Genomic DNA, 27,104 nt, shown 5'->3' on the forward strand with positions numbered 1-27,104 from the left:
GTTTATTAACAAAGGTTTAACAATCACACTAACAATAACATTACCAGTTCATCCACTAGGCTCACAACCACCTGCCTCATCGTGGATGACCTAGACCCAACTGGCTGGGGTTTTATTGAGTCCTGTGAACATCACGTGACTGGCTAAACCACTCACAATGCACCAGCTCTACAAACCTGTGAGCATCCCCACAGGAACATACATTACAGTAACGTGGCATTCTGATTCTCGTGTGCTAACCTTGTGGTCTGAATCAAGTTGCTACCTTGTGTAGATCAGTTCCCAGAAAGAGTGGAGTTGAGACTGCACTGATTTAATGCCGAGCTGTCGGAGACTTGCACCCCAACACTGAGCTGGATTTAAACTCTGGTCCCAAACATAAAGGACTACACAGGAGCGTAGCCCCACCTTGCCCTCTTCCCTTGCTGGCACACTGCTGCAATATTGTCTGATTATACTTTGAAAACACTGTGGGACTTTTTTTCTACATTAAAGCACTATATAAATGGAAGTTGTTATCTATTAGAGTGCGCACGTGTGTGTGCACAAGCGTGTACATTTTATAACCTCCCTACCAGCGGCATGATACCTCTGGGACCACCAGCTTGATGACTGGTTTCAATGGGAATTCTAGATAACAGCTCACAGCCCAGCATGCTATGGAATCTTGTTCTGCCATACAGATGTGTTGTCATGAGTGTTTTACAGGACCAGTAGACGTATTACACTTGGTTAGCTGGATGTTAAAATCTGACTTGCCAGAACTCTGTTGAAATTTGCAGTAAATACAGCTGTCTGTTTGATTTTTTTTATCTATTTAGTTCTAATCAATATTTTTAACAGTTGTGCAAATATTGTATTAATCTGGTTCTATTCCCTGCAGTCGCTCAGATGACTGGGTGGCTGGCTTAGAATTCTTGAAACTGACCTGAAAGCTGCAAATCATTCATTAGGAAAGTACAGGTACCGCTTTCCAAGTCTTCTGGAGCTGTGCTAAAGTGGGTCATAATCACTTTGATTTGTGTACAGTGGCAGTGCTGGTTTCAAGCAGGGCAGGTACAGAGCGCGTGGTGTTGGCAGTCGTGCGGAGCTGCGCAGTCTATTGGGGGCACGGTATACATTAAACAAAAGAGTGGGACTGTGCCAGTCAAGCATTGGATCTGTCTGCTCCCAGTTCTAAGGGTTTTTGTTCTGTCTTTAGTGTGGGTGTTTTACATTCCCATGGAAGCGGTATCCAGAATATATGGCAGTGTGGCTTTTCAAATACTGCCGATATTTTGGCAAATATTGCACAAGTTGTGATTAAATACAGGCTTCCCAACGGATAGCCGAGTGAATCCGTCATAATTTATTCTGGGGGTTGCAAGAAAGTTGTGCATCAGGAGACTGGGGCCCTGCCTTCCCACGTTGGGTAAAATACAGCTGAGCAACAATCAAAGAAATGATGCATCCGATAAGCAATATAATTTCTCCCCTTTAAAATATTAATTCTCTCCTTTCTGCTCTTGCTCACTTAACTCCTGTTGACTGCATGGCTGGATGTTGTGTGGGGAATCGCAATTTATGTCCCCCTTTCAATGAGATGATATTGGCCATACAGTCTGGGCACGAGTGGGTAAGGTTATTGAACTGTGGAAAAAGTGTGGCATTGACGTCATTGCTGTGCAAACCCAGCATCCCTGTATAAATCATTTCTGTGAATATTTTCTTTAAGTGGAGCAGGACATTGCTGTGACTTGTAAATTACTGAGAATTAAATAAAATTATAGTCAAATGTTAAATTGTTTTCAAAACAAGTTGGGTAATCTCAATGCATTGAATTTGCTTCTCTCTGCCCTGCTGACTGTGTGAGATTATTATTCTACATGGGTGTTTACTAGTTACAACATTACAAAGATTGCATGTGATCAGGAATAGAGCTGCAACAATTTGAGGACTTGTTGAGGTCTTAAATTCCTTTCTTTCCCAAAAGTGCCATCCATCAGCTTGTCTCCCATGCATTTGTATAGCACCTTTCACAACCGCAGGACATCCCAAAGTGCTTTACAACCAATTAAGTACTTTGTGACGTGTAGTCCCTGTTGTAGGAAACATGGCAGCCAATTTGCAGACAGCAAGCTCCCACATACAGCAATGAGATAATGACCAGACAAAAGTCGGCCAGGACACGGGGTAAAACTCGTCTTCTCCCTCTTTGGTGCCATGGATCTTTTGCAACCACCTGAGACAGCAGACAGTCCCTCGGCATTGCTCTCTCTCAGCTGTGTGGCTGAGCATTTCCCATGTTATATTTAACTGTGAACGGGCCGCGAACCCCCTTAAAGGGGCCACGGGCCCCCCAGAATATACGGGGAATGGTGAGAGTGCAAGCACTGAGCCAATGTTGACACTTAAATTGGTCATTAAGTGTCTGGTTCTTCCCAGTGTTGCTGCCGTGTTGGATCAATAATTCCATCAGTTGTTAGATTGGTACAATCGATCGTATTCAGATTGTGTCACAAAAGGTTACTGCAGAATGCTACCTATGGGTGTCAAATGTTCCATTGGCACCAGGCACCTGCTCCCAAGACAGGATGGTTGGGTGCACTTAAAGTTTTTTGGAGTGTGCCCCCCCCCTCCCTTTAATCAGGGGGCACTTGATTATTAGTTTACAACAAAAGAGTTGTAGCTTTAACTGGTTGATGCAAGGCCAATTTTCAGGAGAATATCTGTTCAGTGTCTCAAGGTTGATTGCTAAATTGAAAAGAAGAAAGTTCTAAAAATGAAAGTGTAGATTTTGATGACCTAGGGAAAGTATGAGTGGGTTGCTGAAGTCGATCTAAGCAGCACTAAGGGGCGTTTTCTTGCAATCTGTCAAGGATATAGCCTTGCCCCCCTCCCCTTGCCCATGGTCCCCCCCCCCCCCTGCCCATGGTGGTGTCGTCTCTCTCTTCCCCCACCCCCCCCCCCTCTCCTGTTTCTCATGTACATGTTTCCCCTCAGCGACATCATACGTAAACACAGAGTCAGTTTCCACATGTACGCTGATGACACCCAGCTCAATCTCACCAACACGTCTCTCAACCCCTCCACGGTCTCTAAATTGTCAGACTGCTTGTCCGACATCCAGGACTGGATGAGCAGAAATATCCTCCAACTAAATATTGGGAAGCTATTGTCTTCGGTTCCCGTCATAAATTCCGTTACCTTGCCACCAACTGTCCCCCTCTCCCTGGCAACTGTCTGAGGCTGAACCAGACTGTTCGCAACCTTGGTGTGTCGTATTTGACCCCGAGATGAGCTTCCGGCCACATATCTGTGCCATAACTAAGGCTGCTTATTTCCGCCTCCGAAGCATTGCCCGACACCGTCCCTGCCTCAGCTCATCTGATGCTGAAATCCTCACCCATGCCTCTAGACTTGCCTATTCCGGACCCACACCTAGCCAGCCCCCCCTGTTCCACCCTCTGTAAACTTGAGGTAAACTAAAACTCTGCCCGTGTCCTAACTTGCACCAAGTCCCGTTCACCCATCACTCTTGTGCTTGCTGACCTACATTGGCTCCCGGTTATCCTCCTTTAAGACGCTCCTTAAAACTTACCTCTGACCAAGCTTTTAGTCATCTGCGCTGTTATCACCTCGTGGTTCGGTGTGAAATTAGTTTTATACTCACTGGAATTTAGAAGAATGAGAGGAGATCTTGTAGAAACATATAAAATTCTGACGGGATTGGACTGGTTGGATGCAGGAAGAATGTTCCTGATGTTGGGGAAGTCCAGAACCAGGGGTCACAGTCTAAGGATAAGAGGTAAGCCAATTAGGACTGTGATGAGGAGAAACTTTTCACCCAGAGAGCGGTGAACCTGTGGAATTCTCTATCACAGGAAGTTGTTAAGTCCAGTTCGTTGGATATATTCAAGAGGGAGTTAGATGTGGCCCTTACGGCTCAGGGGATCAGGGGATATGGAGAGACGGCAGGAGTGGGGTACTGAAGTTGCATGATTAGCCATGATCATATTGAATGGTGGTGCAGGCTTGAAGGGCCGAATGGCCTACTCCATCTATTTCTTTCTATACTCCTGTGAATCACCTTGGGGTGTTTTACTATGTTCAAGGCGTTGTATCTATAGATTACTGATTTCTTTTTCAAATGGGGACCAGAAACTAATTCTGTTGTACCGTGCTTGCTGAGCCCTCTTACTATGGTCCGTGGGCTGCTCGAGACATTGTTGGAATCTGTTAAACGTCAGGCCACAGTTTCTGCAACACACTGTGTACAATACCTGCGTTCTGAGAGCAAACATCTGCTTCTGTTTATGTCCTTTACTGGGCGCCGTGCCCAAAGTGAGTGTTGGCTTTGGTGACGGAGGTGTTTTGTGAACTCTATTTGTTAACCCGCTTTCTGAGTGATTTTTTGGTAATTTAACTTGAAAGTGAAGATTATAGCTTGCTCTGCTACAAGTTAGGGCTTATGTTTTTGAAATAGTTTTCTTAAATTCTTGGCAAGATTTCAACGTTTATACTGGTTTCTCTTGTGCACCATCAAAAAAAAGTAGTTCCTTCAAAATTCAGCATATAGTAATGATGTGCTGCCTCTGTTCATTATAGAATACACTTGCAGTCAATGGCGGTTGTGCAGTAGATTGGAACACTTTATCTGAATTAACTGGCTCTACTTTCAACACACTAGTACTCTAAATGGTGTTCAATAGTACTCTAACAAAGAGCCACAGAAGGTGATTAGAACGTGAAATTCTCTTTCGTAAACTGTTGTTGAAATAGAATCCATAAATTATTAACTACTTTCTAATGCGTTTTAAAACTCCTCTTTTAAAGGGTAAGATGATTGAGCAGGAGAATGGCTTTAGAGTGGGGAAGACTGACTTGATAGACCAAATGGCCAGTTTCTGTGCCATAACTTTCTGCGATTCCAAGTGCGTGTGTCGACACATTTATACACCAAGATCATCACTGCCAAAAGAACAGTTTATCCGTACGGAGTCCTTTGGATTGGATTGCAGTACTTTACAAAGTGTCCTTGTGTTACTCAAACAGCTTTGTACGCTCTGCAGGCAACACTCGCGTTGAATTTTTTGGCGTGCTGTACTTTCAGGATTGATTGCTTAGGGTGAGACTTGTTTATATAGACTTAATGCATAAAGTAGCCCATGAACTTCTGCTCATCCAACAAAGCAAAGTGTGCTAACGGCTAATGCCGATGACTTCAATAGAACAGACGCAGATCTTTGAAATGACAGCATAGCAGCTGCCCATTTGGTGCATTGTGCCTCTGCTGGTGCCAGCTTCTCAACTGAAGCTATCTAATCGCATTTCCCAGTAGGTTTTTTGCATTCTCCCGCTACATGTCCAATTTAATTATAATTACTGATCCAGTCTTTTGAAATGCTCTGCTTTTTTCAGTAGCCACTCGTGGTAAAACATTCCATGTTTTAACAGCCTTCATAAAAAAAAAAATTCTAGCCTCCCCTTCATTCTTCCAGTGAATTTATACTCTGTTACAGATTTCATTACCCTATCGAAGCCTTTTATAATTCTAAAATCCCTCTTTTGGGCCCTCCTTTAACAGTCTATATTTTAGTGCGGGGGGAAGCTTTAATTTTTCACACCTTTCTTCGTAACTATAACCTTTCAGTTCTGGTATCATTCCACTGAATCTAAACTATGCCCTTTCCATAGCTCTAACATTCTTCCTGTGATGAGGTGCCCTGTACTGCACACAGTACCCCAACAATTGCGATGGCACACTCCCCTAGCATTATCATTAGAATGAAATGGGATCTGGAAGAACCTTTTTCATACGGTGGGTGTTAATAGTTTTGCCAGTGCTTGAAGGAGAACAAATTGCAAGGAAATGGGGGAAAAGCAGAGAAGTGGGACCAATGTTGCCTGTAATATTTAGGCCAGGGATTCCCAACTGCACTTTTTCAAGGAGGCTTTGAGGGTGTCCTTGAAGCATTTCCTCTGCCCTCCTGGGACTCTGTTGCCGTGTCGGAGCTCTGAGTAGAGCGCTTGTTTTGGGAGTCTAGTATCGGGCATGCGGGCGATGTGGCCCGTCCATCGGAGCTGATCGAGCGTGGTAAGTGCTTCGATGCTGGGGCTGTGGCCTGAGCGAGAACATTGACTGGCACCTATCCTACCAATGGATTTGCGGAGACAGCGTTGGTGGTACTTCTCCAGTGCTTTGAGGTGCCTGCTGTACATAGTCCATGTCTCTGAGCCATATAGGAGGCAGGTATCACTACTGCTCTGTAGACCATGAGCTTAGTGCTGGGCTTGAGATCCTTTTCCTCAGGCGACCGAAGGACTTTGTCATATTCTAGGATTAAGTTGACTTCGGTTTGTAAAAGAAATGGCAAATGGCAAACTCATAACGGGTCAGGAAAAATCCAGCTGGTCCGTCGTGCCTGTAACTTCCGCACATCATCATCCCTGCCCTCCCCCTCCCCCCCTCCATTCACTCATCCTCCTTTCTACACGGGCACGGCAAGAAACCTGTGGGGAGATTCCTGTCCCAATTCCCAAATATGATCAAGCGAGCTGCAGGAGACCACAGTGACTGGGTGACACAACCCCCAATGACCCAACTACCTGGTAGATGAAAAGCACGGTATAATAGTATTATCAGTGGTGCAAACGTATGTGAAAGCTGTCACTTAAAAGAAAAGAAAGACTTGCATTTCTATAGCGCCTTTCACGCCCACCAGACTCTCAAATCACTTTACAGCCAATGAAGTACTTTTTGAAGTGTAGTCACTGTTGTAATGTGGGAAAGGTGGCAGCCAGTTTGCGCACAGCAAGCTCCTACACACAACAATGTGACAACTAGATCATCTATTTTTAGTGATAATTGAGGAATAAATATTGGCCCCAGGACATCGGGGATAACTCCCCTGTTCTTCTTCAAAATAGTGCCCGGGATCTTTTACTAGTAATGATGTTCAGAGAGAACAGGTACCTGCCTTGTGTCCACATATAATGACATTTAAGAACAGCTGACAAGTCATGTCAAGTTATTAAGCTATCTTCAGTGAATAACTTGGTTATAAAAGTGTAACAAGTACTGTGAATGCTAAACCACAGCAAAATGAAAATCTTCACTTTTAAAGTAGCAGATGTTCCATCTTGGTGACTGGGGAATGATAAATTGCCATTGCTCCAGTCACGCACGCAGACACACTTTCTTTAGTTCTGCCACTGACGCACTATAGGAAGGGGTTATGTAACAAGCGCACGTCCATTCTTTTTTTGCATGGCTTCCAACTAGTGATCGAGAGATTTAAGATTCCAAAGTACATGTTTCACTTTCCAATTCTGCACTACAAATTTACATGTGTGTCTCTTGAGGCTTTTTATGCAAATCTCATGGCTAGAAGCACCACAGTAAGCATTGTTAGAATTATATTGCAGTTTGTGGAAGGAAGTTGTTCAGTGTCAGTAGGAAGTCATTAGATATCTGGAGTAAGCATTGGAAATGATGAAACGTGCCGAGTTTCCTCTTCCTCTACAATCTGCAGCAAAGCATCTCGAAATCTTGTTCAGGTGTATTACCTGTTCGTTTGGCGACCCGACCTTCCTGAGTTGTGAAAGTTGTGTGGTCTGGAGAGTACGTTGAACATGCCTGCTATCCTGGGGAAGGGGTAAAGAGGCTCTGCCACTGCTTCTTGGAATCTTTTCATTTGTTGGTTGGAGCTGCAGTGTTCCAGGGTTGACACCCGCTTGGATTTTTCTCCCTGTATGTTGCGGTGAGGAGCTAAAGAGATCTGCCTCTCTCAGTTCATTGGGATGTCCACTTCAACGGTGAATGGTATCTATGATCGATTGTGAGCTTGTTACTGCATTTTCACTCAAATTCTGGTTCTGCAATTGGTTGACACCCAAGGTGAAGAGTGGAGGGGAGCAGCAGAAATGCATAAGTGGTGCAATACTGATATCAGCATTCCATATGCAAAGTTAACTTCCCTTGCAGATAACATGGTTCAAATCAATTTCCCCCCCCTCCCTCAAGCATGTGCCTCTGAAATCGTGGAGCCTGACAGATTTCTGCTCGGGTCTCCATTATTTGTCTTAGCCCAGCCCAGCTGGTGAGCGTCCGCAGATGGTGTGTGAATTATATTGTGCAAATCCAAACCTGATTCTGTTCTCTCACGACTTCTAGCAAGGGTCACTGGATCGTGATTGGGAGCGGCGATTTCAAAACTGGAAGTACTGGGGATACTCAGCGGGTCAGGCAGCATCTGTGGAGGGAGAAACCGAGTTAACGATTCAGGTCGATGACCTTTCGTCAGAACTGGAAGAAGTTAGAGATTTAACGGAGTGATTATTTGCAAAGTCTTCTGGCAGATGCGTTGGAGATTAACTGTTTTTAAGCAAGTACAGAGCCAAAGGAAAAAGTAAGGTGGGAGAGAATAAAGGGGAAGGTCTGCGAAAAGGGTGGAGGGCAGGAGTGATTAAATGACAAAAGTGGGTGGTAATGGGAGAATAAATAAGCACGAGATGGGTAAGCAGAGGAGGATTAAATGGCAACAGCAGAATCAGAAGCAGGGACTGTGTGACAAGTTTTTTAAATCCCACCCTCACTAGCTCAGGGGAGCTCAGCCAGCCGAGGCTCCTTAATTCAGAATGAGGATCAAAGCTGCCCCATTACACCAGCCATTTTACACCCTAATCCTCAGAGCTCTGGAGGTTTACCCTAATTGCTTGTGGCTACGTACTGTGTGATGCAAGTGTGCAGTAACATGGGGATCATTACAAATGATTACAAAATATGAAGGACATATTTCTATTGATAGAAGTCTAGCTATCTGTAAAATGAATGTGACTGAGAAGATCAGTATCTGTTGATCATTGTTAGAGAAAGCAGCTTGTTCTACACACATTAAATTGCTTGAAATTTAAAGTGAAGGCTTTGTTTCTGATCAATAATAGCCATTTGGATTATACTGCAGTGTACACACACAAATATATCTCTCTGCATCTAAACCAATGATTGGGGCTTATGGGTTTCTACCGTTTGGCTTTAGAATGCTAGTTTTACATTAAACCTAAAAAAAATGACTGGTTAACTCAGCTGGAAGACCTACAGGGCAAGATTGATTCTTGTTGATGAGTGTTCTAAGTCTGATGAAATGGTTCTTTTATTTAAATTCCTACTGTTTATGGACTGGGCTCATGGCCACAGTTCCCACAAATTATGTTCTCAATCCCAGCTGTGCCATCGCCATGTGAATGTCAGGTACTCCCAAATAGGCGGGGGGGAGGGTTGCCCACATGGGGAGGGAATTATTTGTAGGTTCGGAGGGGGAAGGGGGTGTGGGGGGCTCTCCCGGTACCATCATGTGGGGAGCCAAGTAGTTCCATGTAGGGGGGGGAAGTCGCTGTGGTCCGTGAGCTGATTCTAGTTTTATTCTGCCTAAGTGCTTGGAATTTCAGGAACAGTTGTGGAAAAATGAGTAACCAGAACAAGTGAGCTGAGCCAATATCCGAAACTACTAAATAACCCAGGGTAATGATGCTGGTATTTTTATTTGCACATTAATTAGATCCTCACATTCTCTCGATTACCGACAGCAGAAAAATGGAAGTTGCAGCAAGTTTACTTGCCTTTTAAAAAAGAGCTGTATCTACAACAAGAACAGAAATACTGGAAGTATACAAGAGGTTAGTCAGCACACAGTTTTAGGCTGGGTCTTTGTTTCAGAACTGAAAGATGAAACGTAATGGAATCGGGAAAAGGAGATGGGATGGCTGGGGGGGTGAAACAAAGATACTCCAGTAGATAATGTGAAAAGCATGATTGCATTATCAGTCGGGCAATAAAAAGAGGCATTACAGAAATAAATGGTCCAGTTGTCTGACATGATCAGATAGGGTTTTTAATGAGATGTAAGAAAAAAATGAACACCGAGCCACAAGATTGGGCGGGGTACCTGAAAGCTTAGTCAAAGATTTGGTTTTGAAGGAAGCCCTTTAAGGTGGAATGGGAGGTGGAGAGGCAGAAGGGAATTGCGGAGGGGCAGGGCCTCAGTACCTTAAGGCGTGCCTGAAATAGTGGAGCAAAAATACCATGTTGGAACTCCCTACCCAACAAGGAGTTCTTCACCACACGGACTGCAGGCGGCTCACCACCACCACCTCAAGGGGCAATTAGGGATGGGCAATAAATGCCGGTTTTGCCAGCGACGCCCACGTCTCATGAATTAATATTAAAAATATATAAAAGAAAAAGCCGTTTGAGCTGAATTTACTGCATCTTGCAACTCGTCAAGATGCTGTGAAATGTGCAAGTTGACTATTTTGTAAATCGTTGTTTTAAAAAAAAACACATTAAAAATTGACGAGGAGTGGTATGTAGAAAAATGCGATCAGTACCCAACTGAATGCTGGAGCTCTGGATAATGATGCTCCTTTTAAAGCTTGAAATCGGTAGGCTTGTGTTTCCTAGACACTTCTTGTGCTCCCACTATCTGAATAATTCAGACATTACTAGCACTAAAAGGCTACATTATCAGCACCTGTGCCCTGTATAATATCAGAGGTGTGAATAATTTATGATCCTCCGCAGTTATGTACATTGAAATATTGGTTCTGCAGCCACTTACTGATTCAGAATTCAAACCGTTCTTCTGTCCATTTATTATAAACCCATAAATCATTATCTAACAGTCTAGTTTCTGATTCACTATGTTTGAAGATGCAGAGTTGGAGTTGTACATAAATGGTAGATGTATAGCTCAGTTATGTTTAGAACATTGTAGTTATTGAAATCCTGCGCCAGTTTGCTGCATCTCTCAAATGTGCATAAATCTGTTTTAATAAAGTCCTTGTTTTGTTTCTGTCGGTGTTTTACATTTCTTGTGTGTGCTCCATTGATATAGAATATAACACAGAACGTGAGAAAGTACAAGAGCAGGAAAGGGCTTGTGGGCCATTAAAACCACTCTGACCTTTGTTGCTAGAACCCTTTAATCTGTTGTGTAAATAGTTCTCCATTCCTGGAGGTAATGAAGCAGTGTGTGCTCACATCTCCACGGTGAAACCCCAGCCTGCTGTGCAGGACAGACAGCACAATTCCCTAATTCCAACCCCTCACTCAACACTCTCCATTGTGTCCTGTGCAGTATTTGATTCTTAGTTTCTACCTGTTTCTGACTCTCTCAACAACAACTTGTATTTATATAGCGCCTTTAACGTGGTAAAACTTCCCAAGGCGCTTCACAGGAGCGATTATCAGACACAATTTGACACCGAGCCACATGAGGAGATATTAGGAGACTTGGTCAAGGAGGTAGGTTTTAAGGAGCATCTTAAAGGAGGAGAGAGGGGCTCTTTTTTTTTTAAACAAATTCACCAACACAGTATCTGCTGCTATTGCTACTCCACGGGATAGAAATGTTCTAATCTCTCTCTTGAAGTTTCTTAAAATTGAAAATCGTGACATAGTTCTGTGGCATAAGTTACATGTGTGAAACCACTCACTCTATCCCTATTCAATAAAGTCATCTAAATTAGCAACAACATGCATTTATATAGCACCTTTAACTCAGTAAGACGTTCCAAGGTGCTCCACGGGTGCGTTATCAGACAAAATTTGACACTGACCCACAAGCTATTCGAACAAGCGATCAGAAGAATGGTCGAAGAGGTAGGTTTTATGGGGTGACAAAGGAGGAGAGGTTTAGGGAGGGAATTCCAGAGCTCAGAGCCTAGGCAGCTGAAGGCACAGCTGTCAATGATGGAGCGATGGAAATCGGGAATGCACAAGAGGCCAGAATTAGAGGAGCGCAGAGATCTCCGAGGGTTGTAGGGCTGGAGGAGGTCACTGAGCATGCATGCTTTGTGTATGGCTCCAAACGAGTTTCAATATTTGGATCACAGTACATATTGCCTGTCTGTACCAACATGTGGAGCAACCACTCAGGATCAGGCACCTCCCCTGAGAAACTGGGAAAGGAGATGATTGTAGCTTTAAATCAGACATTGTGTGCTTGGTTCTTCTGTAGTGATGCACAATGGCTATGGCAGCCCCACAAATCCTCACTCTGCAGTGAAAGTGGAAGATGCATCAAGCCACAAGCCCTGAATGGACCCCGCAAGCTGTGAAGTAATGTGAATTACTTTATAGAATTACATCGAAGGCAAGCCTCACCACAGATAAGAACATAAGAAATAGGAGCAGGAGAAATTTGGCCCCTCGAGCCTGCTCCGTCATTCAATATAGCAACTGCGGCTGGAAAAAAACATCTTTATCTCTTAGTAATTTTCTTGGAAGACCTAGAGGTTTTATAACAGCCTTATATCAATTTTCCAGGCAGTCAAAATGGGTAACATACTACAACTGTACAGCCTTGGCTCAGTGGTAGCACCCTCACCTGAGTCAGAAGGTTGAATTCCAGCCACCCTCTAAAGACATGTACATGATCCAGGCTGGCACTTCAGTGCAGTATTGCGGGCCTGCTGCACTGTCGGACTAGTCTTTTTCAGATGAGACATTGAAGCTGGGGCCCCTTCTTTCCCTTGGGTGGATGCAAAGGCTTCATTTGAAGAGGAGCAGAGGAGTTCTCCTGGTATCCTGGCCAATATTTATCCCTCAAACAACATGATGAAAACCGATTATCGGGCTATCTGTCTTGTTGCTGTGCGCAAATTGGCTGCCTCATTTGTCTACGTTACAGTGACTACACTTCAAAAAAGTAATTCATTGGCTGTGAAGTGCTTTGGGATGTCCTGATTACACAAAAGATGCCATAAATGCAAATTCTTTCTTTCTAGCTGTGCCTTAAATAAATGCAGGTGATGAAGGGATTCTGCCGTGGATATTTCTCTCGAGAGAAATTGAGACCGTTCGTAGTTCAATTTACTGAGCAATATAGTGACTCCAGAGAGCAAGGCATAAAGGGTTAACTCCGTCCTGTAGATTTTGCTTGCCTGCATTCCAGTGCTGGTGCAATGTTAGTGATGTGGTTTGCAATTAAAAACAGCAAATGCTGGGAATGTACATCTGAAGATAGAAAAGACAGGGTCCACGCCCAAAACATCAACTAGTCGTTTTTTTCTCTTCAGGTGGACCTGCTGTGTGCTTCTAGCCTTTACAGTTTTGTTTTCTTTGTGCATGGTTTGCAGACTGACATGTTAGCTCTCTTTGTGTTGCATCTTTTCGTTTATTAGTTCTTTTGGATGTGGTAATGCAATATTTATTGCCCATTCCTTGTTGCACCAAACAACATTGAGTCAATCACGTGGACTTGGATTCACCAGTAGGCCAAACTACAACTTTTATTTATATAGTGCCTTTAACGTAGTGATTGACTATTATGAGATTTAAAAAAATTGACACCAAGCTGCGTAAGTAGAAATTAGCGCAGGTGACCAAAAGCTTGGTCAAAGAGGTAGGTTTTAAGGAGTGTGTTGAAGGAGGATAGAGGGGCGGAGGGGTTTAGGCAGGGAGTTCCAGAGCTTGGGGCCCAGGCAACAAGGCACGGCCACCGATGGTTGAGCGATTATAATCGGGGATGCTTAAGAGGACAGAATTTGAGGAGCGCAGAGCTCCCAAGGGTGGGGGGGGGGGGGGTTTATAGGGCTGGAGGGGATTAGAGATAGGGAGGGGCGAGGCCATGGAGGGATTTGAAAATAAAAATGAGAATTTTGAAATTTTGCCGTTGCGTAACCGGGAGCCAGTGTAGGTCAGCGAGCACGGGGTGATAGGTGAGCAGGACTCGGTGCAAGTTAGGACACGGGCTGCCGAGTTTTGGATCACCTCTAGTTTACGTTGGGTAGAATGTGGGAGGCCAGCCAGGAGTGCATTGGAGTAGTCAAGTCTAGAGGTAACAAAGGCAGGGATGAGCTGAGGCAGGGGTGGAGACGCGCGATGTTAGGTAAGGTAGGAGTGGCAAGCATTGTTCCCTCTAATTTGCGGTCTAAGTGCGCGGTCCCTTTAAATTTGCTGCGTGCTATCTTCCGGCAGCAGCAGTTGGTGAGCGGGCTGTGGGCTGTCAGTGTGCGGCCGTGCACCTTAGGGGGATCATTGGTGGCAAGTTCCCTCCCCTGAAGGGCATCGGTGAACCAGTGGATTTTTATTACAATCTGGTAGCTTTTGCGACCACTTTATTTTCTTGTAGCAGCTCACCAGCTCCCAGATTCACTAAATGTGGTTTCACAACTTGCTGTGGTACGATTTGAAACATGATTTCTGGGGACTAGTCCAGTAGCAGAGCCATCCGGCTCCTGCACCCTGGTAGATTTGCGAGCGAGTGAACAGATTTGCTGGCAACAATTACAGTCATGGACACAATGTGCTGCTTTAATATCGGGTGTCAGAGAAAAGGAAGAGAGAGGTTTAGTCTGGTGTCACGCTTTGGGAGTTGGCAACGAGTGGCAGTGTGATCCGGACCCTGAGCTAGCCGACTGCCTCGAATTGAATATATATGAATGGGTTGGGAACCGGTTTAGCGAGCTTCACGAGTGTGCAAGCAATCAGCAGCGATCTCTTGGCTGCTCCAGTCAGAAGTTCTTCCGTCTTTATTGGTTCATTTCCTGCTAGAGGTTCGTGTTAGCAGACCAATTGTGGGTAATACTCCCAACAGTTCAGTCGCAGCCAGACATTAGAGACCTCAACATTTGATAACGTTCAGACTATTATTGGGTTCCCTATGGGAGAGATTTTTAAAGTTGTATTATCTTCCTACTAGCTCATTAAATGTGCAAAGCGTGGCTGACTGATTGTTACAGGGATTTTAATGGCCCTTGGGTTTATTTTAATTCTTCAACGATGAAAATGTTCATTCCCCTCTCTTCTTTTCTTCCCCTGCCCCCCCCCCCCAAATTTCTTCCTTCTGCAACATGTCTCTTCCCTTGATGTCCAGGGCAGTCAGCTTGTTTCCACTGAAATTGGTCTTCAGTGCATGAGCATCAGTCTGGCTGAACTGACCTCCGCTTCATGCCACATCTCCATCTTGCCCCAACAAAGCTACATCCTAATTCAAAAAGTTTGTATTGCTAGAACACCTTTCACGACTACCAGATGTCCCAAAGCGCTTTGCAGCCAATTAAATACTTTTTTTTAAAAAAAGTGTAGTCACTTGTCATGTAGGAAACACAGCAATTTGTGCACAGCAAGCTCCCACAAGCAGCAATGTGATAAAGACCAGATAATCTCTCTGTGATATTGATTGAGGGATAAATATAGGCCCCAGAACACTGGGGATAACTCCCTGGCTCCTCTTCGAAATAGTGCCATGGGATCTTTTACATCCACCTCGGGGCAAACTTAGTTTAAGATTCACAGAGTATACCTGCAACCTGTTCTGTACATCAGTAAATCGATAAACTTGTCTGTTTAATGAAAGAAGGGAACACTTTGGCAGGGCGCTATCACTTTTGGAGCCAGTTACATCCAGCGACCGTACAGTTCCTCAGTTACATCCTAAATTATTTCAGAGCTGTCAAGTCATGTTATAACCAATTAGAAATGCTGCTGACCGAAAATTGCAATGGGCTTACTTATCCTGTTGTGCAGCCAGCTGCAGAGGTAGTACAGCAGCACTGTATTAGCATGCTCAGTGCATGTACAATCATTCAGCCACTCGACTGCAGTCATTCTGAGCTGATATTTATGTGCATGTAGTGCACTTGGTACGATTCCTTCATGTGGCACTGTATAATCACAAGCTGGCACACACACACACGGATGTTATGATAGATTCTTTCTTTGATTTGTAACAACAATGAATACACAATGTTCACCATAAGCTGTGCTTTGTTCTGTCTCTTTTACTGGGTGGTCCCTTTTAAATCTCTGCATGTGTGATACTTGCAATGGAAAAGACTGGGAGCAACCTGTGCAGGACCTTTCCCGTTATTGCCAGTCGCTTAGAGGGAACATTGCACCCACATATACTTGTTCTGATCTGTCCCAATGCCATTATATTGCACCAGTCTTTGGTGTAGATGCAGGGACTTATTTGCCCCTTTATTTTAAAAAGCGGTTGCAAATTCAACCCATGACAATCAGCTTTAACTGTTTTTGTGCTAATTATTTAAGTGAAAGATCTGCATTTGAACACTAGTGCTTTGCTCTGTGCACCAAAACGAGCTTTTTTTCTTAGGGGATAGCGAGTTAGACATACAGAATTTTCCCCTGAGAATTACTCTTGGACTCGAACATTCCAGCAGATTAATGTTTGTTTGAGGGAGGTGAATTAATGCAAGTAAACACTTCCTGCACATTTAACACGAAAAGACGCATTGACGGGGCTTTCTAGTTTTATGACTTGTGTGATCGTATTGGAAAGTAATTAAGACATAAGCAGACCCCATCATCAATATTTTGATGATTTCAGCCCTATAATGGCTAGTTGCAAAGTAGGTTTAAGTGAGGACAACAGCAGGTGGAACCCCTGTACAGTAAATTCCATTTTACACGTGGTCTACTTTTCACAAATGTAGCATTTTCACAGCTGATGGGAAGATGCAGCGCTGTCAAACCTACACCATTTCCGTACTGATTTGGGTTTAGTTTGGAGTGTGCACTTGCTTTGCTGGTGGGTGGCAGGGTTTAGTTTGGTGTGTACTTGCATTGCTGGTGGATGGCAGGGTTTATGCTGAAGTGACCTGAGCTGCTGCCCTTTCATTTCAGAGAAACGAGGGAGATGGGGATAGCGCAGGAAAGTGGAGTTGATAGAAGATCAGCCATGATATTGAATGGCGGAGCAGGCTCGAGGGGCCGAATGGCCTACTCCTGCTCCTAATTCTTATGTGCTCACTGAGACCAGACTAGTGCCTCCAGTGCCCAACGTATGAATCTCGACAATCCTGCTGCGATCCACCACTAAAAACATTTTACAATCCAGGGGGTGAAAATGGTCCTCCCAGGCTGCTGGAATTCGCAGATTCTGGCAATGTTATTTTCGAGTTGCGGCCTGTTGAGCGAGAAGTATACCACTCCAGCAGCGGTCTCGTACAATATTGATGATATGGCTTTAGTTGCAATTTGTATTCTAACATGAGCCATGTTTGAATCCACAATCATCTGACTCGAGAGTGCTACATTAGTATTGCTGGTACAGGTACAGCCGTATTGTAAATGCACCGTGATGTACTCCTCCCACTACCATAATATCGCAGCCAAGTGTAGCTATTTATTGAACATAAGAATATAAGAAATAGGAGCAGGATTAGGCCATTTGGCCCCTCGCGTCTGCTCCGCATGTTGCAACACGTCATTTTCATTTTAAATTGGTGTGCTGACATAAAGCATTTTTGCCGCTTTGACCAGCCTACACTATTCGAATTGGAATGTACAGAATATAGCTGTGTTCTGTGTCCTGTTGCACATTGAATACATCATAGGCAGTCCCTTGGAATCGAGGAAGACTTGCTTCCACTCCAAAAATGAGTTCTCGGGTGAGTGTACAGTCCAATACGGAAATTACAGTCTCTGTCACAGGTGGGACAGACAGTGGTTAAAGGAAAGGGTGGGTGGGGGGGGTCTGGTTTGCCGCACGCTCCTTCCGCTGCCTGCGTTTGTCCTCCGTGTGCTTTCGGCGACGAGACTCGAGGTGCTCAGCGACCTCGTGCAGGGCTGGGGTTTTGCTGAGATGGTGGCGATATTGAATACAATGCTACTGGTAAGGGCAGTAGCTAATTCTGATTGGACAGCCAAGGTGTTATTGACCATAAAAGGAGCGGCGTGCGGCGGCTCTGGAGCAGCGTGGCGGCAGGCCACTGCAAGGTACAGCGCGAGTCGGTCCGGGAGGGCGATGGCTGTGAAGAGGGTGATTGGATTGGACGTCATCAAGATCCAGGTCGGTGATCGGAGCATAGGCAGGTACAGCAGGAGCGGCGAGGTCAGGGCGAAGGAGCGGCGAGAGATTGTAGAGCGACGTGATCGGGGCCCAGGAGAGACACGAGTTGGAGGTCTGGAAGAGGCGTGGGCTCGGGGGCAGCACGGCCAGCCCACACCGCGTTATGTGCGCACACTGGGTCCGTGCAGCAGAGCTGGTCTCCAGTCGTCCTGATTAACCCTTGCCACTGGACCAAGACCTAGCTCTATCAAGCCCGTGTGGTGGCTGGTGTGCAACGGCCACCACACGTTAAAAGAATCCAAGCACAGGCATCTTCCACCCTTCAGGATGTAGGACCTGGAATCCTTAATTGAAATACCTGTGAGCTCATCCCTTTTTGGCGAGGAAGCAAGTTATCCTCGTTTAGAAGGGACTGCCTAAGAAGTAGTATTGGTCATATACTGGAATTGAAGTCATTGGAGTTGGTTAGGACACATATACTGCCACTGTATTGTAAAGTAGGTACTGAGTCAGACTTGGATTTACAGACATAGTTTAAAAGAAGACTCGCTTGAATCTAAAAATACTTTTCTTTTTTACTGATCATCCTTGTCAACTCCATCCATGGCCTTGCCCGCCCCCCCCCCCCCCCCCCCAATCTCTATAAACCTCCAGCCGTACAAACCTCACAGAACTCTAAATGTTACTATAACCATTAAAGGACCATCAGAGTATCTGAGAGAAAGTCCACATGCCTCGTTACAGATTTGAGTCGTGTGCTACGATTGAAATGGAAAGATTTACTCCGTCTACCCCTTTCGCAATTTGTAATGCATCAAAAAAGTACTGTTTGAAATTAAAATTGAAGAGGTATTTGTGCCGACTCTGGTGCAGAAAGGAATCTTCAATAGATCCAGAAGTGTCATTAGTGAGTTCAGACCATGCTTTTGGAAAGGGGATTGATCATTTAACACATTTCAATGGAAAAGAACACTTCAAATTCTACCATTTCCAGAATTGTGACTTGGTGCTCCACTTTCACACAGTGGTACAGGTATTTGCTTCCCGACTCTTGATGGCTGTGATGACATCCATAAAGTTGACTGAATTTCAGTACAATACCTATCTGGGGGTGGGGTGGGAGAGTGGTCTAAGAAAAAATGAACTTGCATTTATATAGTGCCTTTCACAACCTAAGGACATCTCGAAGCGCTTTACATCCAAAGGCATGACTTTTTAAAAAAAAAACAAGCCTTTTACTTTTTTATTGGTCTGCAGAGATCATAAAATGGTTACAGCACGGAAGAAGGCCATTCGGCCCATCGGGGCCCATGCTGGGTCACTGGATAACTATTAGGAACAGAAACCCTGGCCTCTGTTTGCCCTATCTGGACACCACATTACAGGAACGATGTGCTTGCACTAGAGAGAGGACAGAGGAGATTTACCAGGATGTTGCTTGGACTCTGGGGGACTTTAGTTATGCGAAAAGATGGGACAGGCTGGGGTTGTTTTCTTTGGAACAGAGGAGGCTGAGGGGGGGCCCTTATTGAGGTATGTAAAATTGAGGGGCCCAGAGAAAGTGGGTAGGACGGATAGACCTATTTACCTTAGCAGAGGGGTCAACAACCAGGGGGCACAGATTTATGCATGCAGAGAGCATGCAGAAAACAAGCGCAGGCAGCGGAATGAGCGTGCGGCAAACCTGTCCCAACCACCCTTTCCTTCAACGACTGTCCTACTTGTGACAGAGACTGTAATTCCCATATTGGACTGTTCAGTCACCTGAGAACTCACTTTTGGAGTGGAAGCCTCGATTTTGAGGGACTGCCTATGATGATGATGGAGCAGATATCCAGCAGAATCAATGGGTGCTGTCAGCTGTGGCTCAGTGGGCAGCACTCTTGCCTCTCAGTCAGAAGGTTGTGGGTTCAAGTCCCACTTCAGCGACTTGAGCACAATCTAGGCTGAGACTCCAGTGCAATGCTGAGGGAACCCTGCACTGTCTGAGGTACAATCTATCAGATAAGACGTTAAATCGAGGCTCCGTCTTCTCTTGGGTGGACATAAAACATTCCACGGTACTATTCGAAGAAGAGCAGTAGCAGTAAAGCGCTTTGTCTGTGAGGTTGTGAAAGGCGCTATGTAAATACAAGACTTTCTTTTTGATTTTGTATGTTAAAAGCAAGATAGGTTAATTTTACACGTGCGGATCAAATCCAAGTGTAAATAGTATTTCGCAGAAATTAGTTAAAAAGTATATATATATTTTGAATGCTAAGGGCTGCCCTGATGTAATCCTAGAAGCCGTTATACCAGTCAAAGCTGCTGGTATCACCGACCTGTTCACCATACAATACTGGAGTCAATCACTGTGGTGTTAGGATGTGCAAAAATAATGGATCTTTTAAAATTAACTTTCCATCAAGCCCTCCCAATCCTTCTCTTGTCCCAAGAGCCTGCCATCGTTACGACCACCGGGTGCACTCGGCAGCATCTTGCTGAAGTCCAGTAAAAGCTTTTTAATTGCTCATCTCCAAGGCTCCTGTTCCCCTCTTTCTCTGCCCCACCCCACACTCCCCTCCGGGTGAAGTATAGTTCAGTTAAAGCTACAGGAGTAAAATCGGAGGGCAGAAAACGAGCTAAATTGTAAGCGGCTTGGATATTTGTCGCAAGAGGCTGAGCATTCACGGCGGAGAGCGCTGAAGAGGTTTAATAAGTCTTGTGTTTCCATCAAAGTGTTGAGTGACATCAGTGTTGTACAGATGAGCTTTTTCTTAAGTGAAACATGTGGACAGAGACTGTGGGCAAAATCCAGACTGTACATTAATGGAGACATTGTTCACACATGTTCAGTCTGTCAGCGGGGGTGTGCGCAGATTGTGAGTGAGAGCAGCAGACTGTGATAAACTCATACAGCAGTGCCTCAGTTTTCTTTCTTGCTTTGCAATCCTGTTAAGATTATGATGGACTGAGACTCCCGATATTAGTCAGGCTGTCAGCGCCAGGAGCCAGCTATCCTCTCTAGTAAGAGGTACAGGCGAAAGAATGCAGACTCGTGGAGTCTTTAAAACATCTAACCTTTCACTAAACGAGCAAGGCATTTAGCAATCGCTGATGGAGCACTCATTATAACAATTTGTCAACGGTGGTCACTTCACTTAACAGAATGAGAAACTAAAAAATGAGAGACTGATATACTGACACTGTGCAGCGAATGCACCTGTGCATGGTTTTATACACACTCGTGATGATCTGTAATTTGGGCAGAAATATCTCTGTGGGTTGTGTGTGCTGGATCTGTAGGAATCAGCCATGATAAATGGCAGAGCATGCTCGAGGGGCCGAATGGCCAACTCCTGATCCTAGTAATGTTCTTATGCACAATGAGTACTATGCAGGTTAATCAGTTTTCTGAACAAATAGACCTACTATGTGGTCAGCCATGGCTCAGTTGGTAGCTCTCTGAGTCAGAAAGTTGTGGGTTCAAGTCCCACTCCAGAGACTTGAGCTCAAAAATCTAGCTGCATTGTCAGAGGTGCCTTTCAGATGAGACCTCGTCTGCTCCCTCAGGTGGATGTAAAAGATCCCACGGCCAATATTTCGAAGAGCAGAGGAGTTCTCCCCGGTGTTCTGAGGCCAATATTTATCCCTCAACCAACATCACTAAAAAAACAGATGATCTGTTCATTATCACAGTGCTGTTTGTGCGAACTTGTTGGGCACAAATTGGCTGCTGTGTTTCCTACATTTCAAAAAGTACTTAATTGGCTGTAAGGCGCTTTGGGACGTCTGGTGGTTGTGAAAGGCGCTATATAAATGCAAGTTCTTTTTTTTATATTACCACAAGTTTTGGTTTCCCCGTTATATTTGGGCTATGGCGTGTGATTTTATCTTTTTTTGGACTGGCTTGTGCATTGTATTGAGTAGTTTTATTGTGGTTTTGTGAGAAGCTGATCCAGTATATTTTTTTTATTTTTCAATGCCTCTCCAAAAACAAAGCTTGCTCTTGTAGAAAGAAGTTAGGATGGTTCCTGCTGGTAGGCAAAGGACACACAACCCTACAGCAAAAATGGGAAATGCAATATATTAATGGGATGAATAGCCAGTTTCTTATCCTCAAGCCTTTCCTCTTATTCCAAGGAACACCATATTGGTAACCATTTTATTTTGTTTCGTTGCCAGCCCACATGCAACAATTCTATAATTCCTGCCTCTTTCACCACATAGCAATATCTTGCATTTATCGTAGGAAAACACCCCAAGGTGCTTAACAGGAAGCGTAATCAGACAAAAATAGATACCGTGCCAAAGAAGGTGGTGTTGGAAGGGTGACAAAGCATAGACAAGAACAGCCTTAAAGTAGGAGAGAGTGAGTTTTTTAGGGAGGGGGTGGGGGTGTTGTGCTGGAGGTGGTTAGGGATGGGGAGGGCAAGACCATGAGATTTGAACACAAATTTTAAATCTGAGACGTTGGAACCAATATCTGTTAGCAAGGACAGGAGTGATGGGTGAGCGGGATTGTGTGCAGGGTCAGATACGAGCAGCAAAGTACAGTTCCATATTGTGATCAGTCTTACTCTCCTCTCTTCCCTTTAAAAACTAGAGAGGATCCTATTTTCTGAGAATGCAGCATTGATTTTTGAATTCATTATTATTACAGAGACTTGAGTCATAACCGATTGGTTTCCACAAACGATGCCACATTCGATGGTCTTCACCAACTGCTAGAAGTGTAAGTGAGCTGTTAATATTTGGATTTGTTGGTGAATACTTGACAGAATTGATCATTAAATATCCAAGTTTTCTAACCGCTCACTTTTAATCGCTTGTCCTCTTCTAGGAATATCAACTATAATCTACTCTCTACAGTCCCGTCATTAGGAGCGGTCACGGCTAACATTACCGTCCTGTCACTGTAAGTAAGAAATCAGGCTGCTCTCTGGAACCTGAAATACATGTTGCTTGTGTTGGTTTTAGTGTAATTCCTGACACACGTGTCCACCTTGGGGAGTTTTCCTCGGTTGCTATGGGGTAACAACATTGTAAACCTAGCGGGAAGATCTCTGCTCGCTCACTCTTGTGAAAGTGCAAAAATGTTCTTAAAAACACACGTTCACCGTTTCCCTAATAAATAATCAAGGGAAATTTTCCACCTCTTTCTCTTTCCCCCCCCCGCCCCTGTGCTTTGCCGGGTTTTTTTGTCCTCTTTAAGGTGATGGATGTTGGTGCTTAAAAATGGAACAATTTCTGTCACTCAATCTGGCGCTCCTAGGTCAGTTCTAGCATAGGTGTGTGAAGAGCAGAGCTTATTCTATACTGCCCCAACAATGTGCCTCAGCTCCAACCTTCAGCATGTTTTCACTTTCCACACCAGCCATTCTGTAATGTCTTTAACCTGTATCGCACGAATAATGCTGAATTACAGGTGGTTTTGTGATGTGGGTTCACATCCACTATAAGCCAGGTTGTGACTCTCCCAGTTGGTCTGAGCTTGATGTTAAGCTAAGCCCTGGAAGTGAAAGACCGTTTAATATGTCCTGACCTACACAGTTCCCTTGGCACTGTACATTTTAATTGGGCAGTTCCAGCATTGAATGTTTTACAAATCACTCGCTTTGTGCACATCTGCTGACAATTACACCACATAGAAACAGAAAATAGGAGCAGTAGTAGACCATTCGGCCCTTCGAGCCTGCACCACCATTCAATATGATCATGGCTGATCTTCTATCTCAGCACCATATTCCTGCTTTTTCCCCTTACCCCTTGATGCCTTTTGTTTCTAGAAATCTATCTATCTACCTCTTAAATATATTCAGTGACTTGGCCTCCACAGCCTTCTGTGGTAGCGAATTCTACAGGTTCACCACCCTCTGAGTGAAAGCATTTCTCCATCTCGGTCCTAAATTTCCTACCCCGTGTCCTGAGATTGTGACCCCTTGTTCTAGACTTCCCAGCCAGGGGAAACATCCTCCCCGCATCCAGTCTATCCAACCTGACTGGCTGGGGCTGAGAGAATGGTTCAGAATTTGTTTGTCATCAGTTGAATGCTTTGATCTATCTCTACTCTTGAGTTAAGTTACTGTGTGACACTCCAAATCTAGGTCACCGGTAAAATTATGCATCTTGGCAGCAGTGCTTGTTTTGTCCAGGGCTAACTAGTGCATTAATTCCCTGGCTAGCGTATCGCTGTCCTTTACATTTACCTGCTACTCCGATGGGCAATATGGCTTTGCCATTAAGTAGGCAACAGATTTTTTTCTGCTCCATGTTCTGGAATTCCCTCCCTAATCTGCTCCATCTCCCTCTCCTCCTTTTAGGTCCCTCCTTCAAACCTACACGTTTGAGCAAACTTTTGGTAACCTTTCTAATATCCTTTGGCTTGGTGTCCATTCCTTTCTTTTTGTTTACATCTCTGAAGTACCGTGGGATATTTTTCTCCATTAAAGGCACAGTACACTTTGCATTCTCATTTGTTCAAGCTCGGGCCACTATCCTCATGTCAATTCTTTTAACTCCCACAGGTAAAGTCAGACTTACTTTATTAGTGATAAAAGGAGATATAAAGTATTAGAATATTTAAAACTGATTTACATGTAGAGAAAGTTTTGCTATGTGCCTGAGTGAGAAATATTTTTCTTGCAATTGACCTCCATACTTTGCCTACTATAATTGCCTTGGAAAATGATTGCTCTTCTAAATTTGTTTTATGATGTTGTGAGAATTATTGAAAGGGTGCAAAGGCAATCTAATTACACAGTTGCTTTGAAATTGGCCTCAAATTCAAAGTCCTCCTGTCAGCCTGTCAATGGTGGGTTCTTATCTCTCACTGCAGAAAAACAGTGTGAAATTACACATAAGCACTTTAGAAATGCTCTTTTTAGAGGGATGCTAGTGATTCCTTGGCTCGAGAGGGAATGAATACTTATTGGGGAGGATGAACCCCACGACTTTTGTTTTACCTCCCTTTTCTTTTGCAGAACACATAATCGGGTAGCGGAGATCATTACAGAGGACCTTCAGCCATACAACTCTTTGGAGACCTTGGATCTCAGCTCGAACGTGATCTCGGAAGTCAAAACCTCTTCGTTTCCTGTAATGCAGCTGAAAAATCTGTGAGTAGCTAAGAGCTGCTTGTTGCTTAATCGCCGTGTTGGTGCACCACAGCAGCGTGCGCGGTGAACCAGAGCAGAGCGGTTTGGGCACCACCAGGAAGTGGAGTGTAGAAACATTGGCTGGTGTATTGTAAACTGGAGAGAGAGCAAGTAGCACTGCAGGGTCCATGCGGGACTGCCTTGCTCTGCGAAAAAGGCTTGTCATTTCTTGCTCCACACTGATGGTTCGATAGTATTCAGGGATATCACTTTTTTAATCTGTGCTGTACCCCGACCTATCGTAAGCAGGTTAGAGTTTTGAAATTTATATTGTTTACCCATTCAAAGGCAGACAAATATGCTAAACATAAAATGTGTTAGCTCTTGTGTATTTTGTAAGAAAAAGGGCATCAGCTGGCTGATAATTCCACTCCTTTATTGTAGTGGGGTGTAGTTACATCAATGTTATGATACAGAGCAACAGTGGGGAAGTCATGGGATGCAGACGAAAGCATGCAGTATTTGGCATCACATTTTAAAGAGACAATCCTGCCAACATGATTTTTTTTTTAAATCCAAATGGTAACAAAAGAATGATAACATCCTTGTTTTATTGCATCCATCTGGTTGATTTTTGGATATAATCCTTAGATTGTTATCAGCTTGAGGGAGTTCTAGGCTTTCTGCCCAAAGCCTTTTCAGATTTTCAGCTCCTGCACTGAAGTTAAACCCAAATGCTGCAGTAACAGTTATTACATGGAACTTGCAGCACTACACCGGTGTTTATGCTGTACCTGAGTCTCCTCCCAATTGAAATGCAAGTAATTATTACTATGACAAACCTATATACCAAAGATTTTAAATGTTTAAAAAACATTTTTTCCATTCCTTCTAATATAATCTATTTTAATCTTTGTTTACCATAAGCAATAGTCACTAAGCTAAAGGTGCTTCCGATGAACTGTATATGGAGGTTGCACTCACCTGGATGGTGGGTCTTAGTTACTTTAATAAGCCAGTAATCGCATTGCTATTAACACACCCATTTGAACAAAAGTATTCAGAACATAAAGGGATATTTGAATTAATCTCAATTGTTTGTAAGTGTTGACTTTTTGATACGCTTAATAAACTTTAAAGGGGAGGTGTGGTCCTGATTTGGAATAGTGTGGATTAACTAAAGTTGTTGAACTGCATGCAAGTGTTGTTTCAATTAGAGACTGAAGTGCAAATCCTTCGGAACTGTGACCAGTGGATTTCATTACCGTAGCAGCCCATTGTGGTAGGCTCCGTGGAGTCTGCTGCACACGCTATTGTGTGTCTTTCCAGTCAATGGGCAGTGTTTGCAGCAAGCGTCCCCAGGGGCACAGGGAACTTTTTTTGGCTGGGAGTTTCTTTTATGATGTATGGGATGGCTTAATAAGTTAGACATTACACGCTCTCCACACACCTGGGGGTTTCTGGCTGGACGTATTTTTAAACGTGTGCTTTTTTTTAAACGCAACACACCCCAGCTCAAAATTGTTCAATATACTAATTGACAAACTAATGTGTAACCTTCCCATTTAAAATTCCTAAGCCCTTAGGACTCAAAAATGTGATTAATTGAGCAGACAAACCTGGTTTCTGGAAGGATAGACCCATCTCTAGTAGCTAGGAGTCTTCCTATTCGGCACCAGATAATCCTGCAATCCAGTGTCATGGCTCAGTGGGCAGCACTCTCGCCTCGGAGTCATAAGGTTATGGGTGCAAGTCCCGCTCCAGAGACCCGAGCACAAAAATCTAGGCTGACACTCCCAGTGCAGTGCTGAGGGAGCAGGAGAGTTCTCCCCAGTGTCCTGGGCCAATATTTATCCTAAAACAGATTATCTGGTCATTATCACAGGCCATTTTCTGGTCTGTGGGAGCTTGCTTTACGCAAATTAGCTGCCGCGTTTCCTACATTACAACCGTGACTACCCTTCAAAAGTACTTCATTGGTTATAAAGCACTTGGTGGGATGTCCTGAGATTGTGAAAAGTGCTGTATAAATGCAAGTCTTTCAGTGCCCTAATGGGTGTGGTGGTCCTTGCTGGACCAGCGGTGGGAAGCTGTAATTGCTCTGCTGGTTTGCTGTGCAGTTTTAACTGGTGAATCTCCAGCAGTGCCCTTGTACACACTTGGGTGGAGGTGCACTTCCTCTGTGTGGGCCTGTGTAAATGGGATGTGTGCCTCCAGGGAGTATGTGTGT

The 27,104-nt window shown here is 44.2% G+C and overlaps 1 protein-coding gene across 3 annotated transcripts in view; it reads left to right on the forward strand.

Moving 5' to 3' along the window:
- Positions 1 to 27,104, forward strand: part of lrig2 (leucine-rich repeats and immunoglobulin-like domains 2) — a 199,331-nt gene that overhangs the window by 122,445 nt on the left and 49,782 nt on the right. For all 3 annotated transcript variants that reach the window (XM_070859264.1, XM_070859262.1, XM_070859263.1), the window contains exons 2-4: positions 22,441 to 22,512; positions 22,621 to 22,695; positions 24,761 to 24,895. In XM_070859264.1, the coding sequence (XP_070715365.1) occupies positions 22,441 to 22,512; positions 22,621 to 22,695; positions 24,761 to 24,895 (282 nt within the window). The remainder of the gene's footprint in view (positions 1 to 22,440; positions 22,513 to 22,620; positions 22,696 to 24,760; positions 24,896 to 27,104) is intronic.

The sequence above is a fragment of the Pristiophorus japonicus genome, chromosome 17 (genome assembly GCF_044704955.1).
Source record: "Pristiophorus japonicus isolate sPriJap1 chromosome 17, sPriJap1.hap1, whole genome shotgun sequence".
In the NCBI taxonomy this organism is placed as follows: Eukaryota; Metazoa; Chordata; class Chondrichthyes; family Pristiophoridae; genus Pristiophorus; species Pristiophorus japonicus.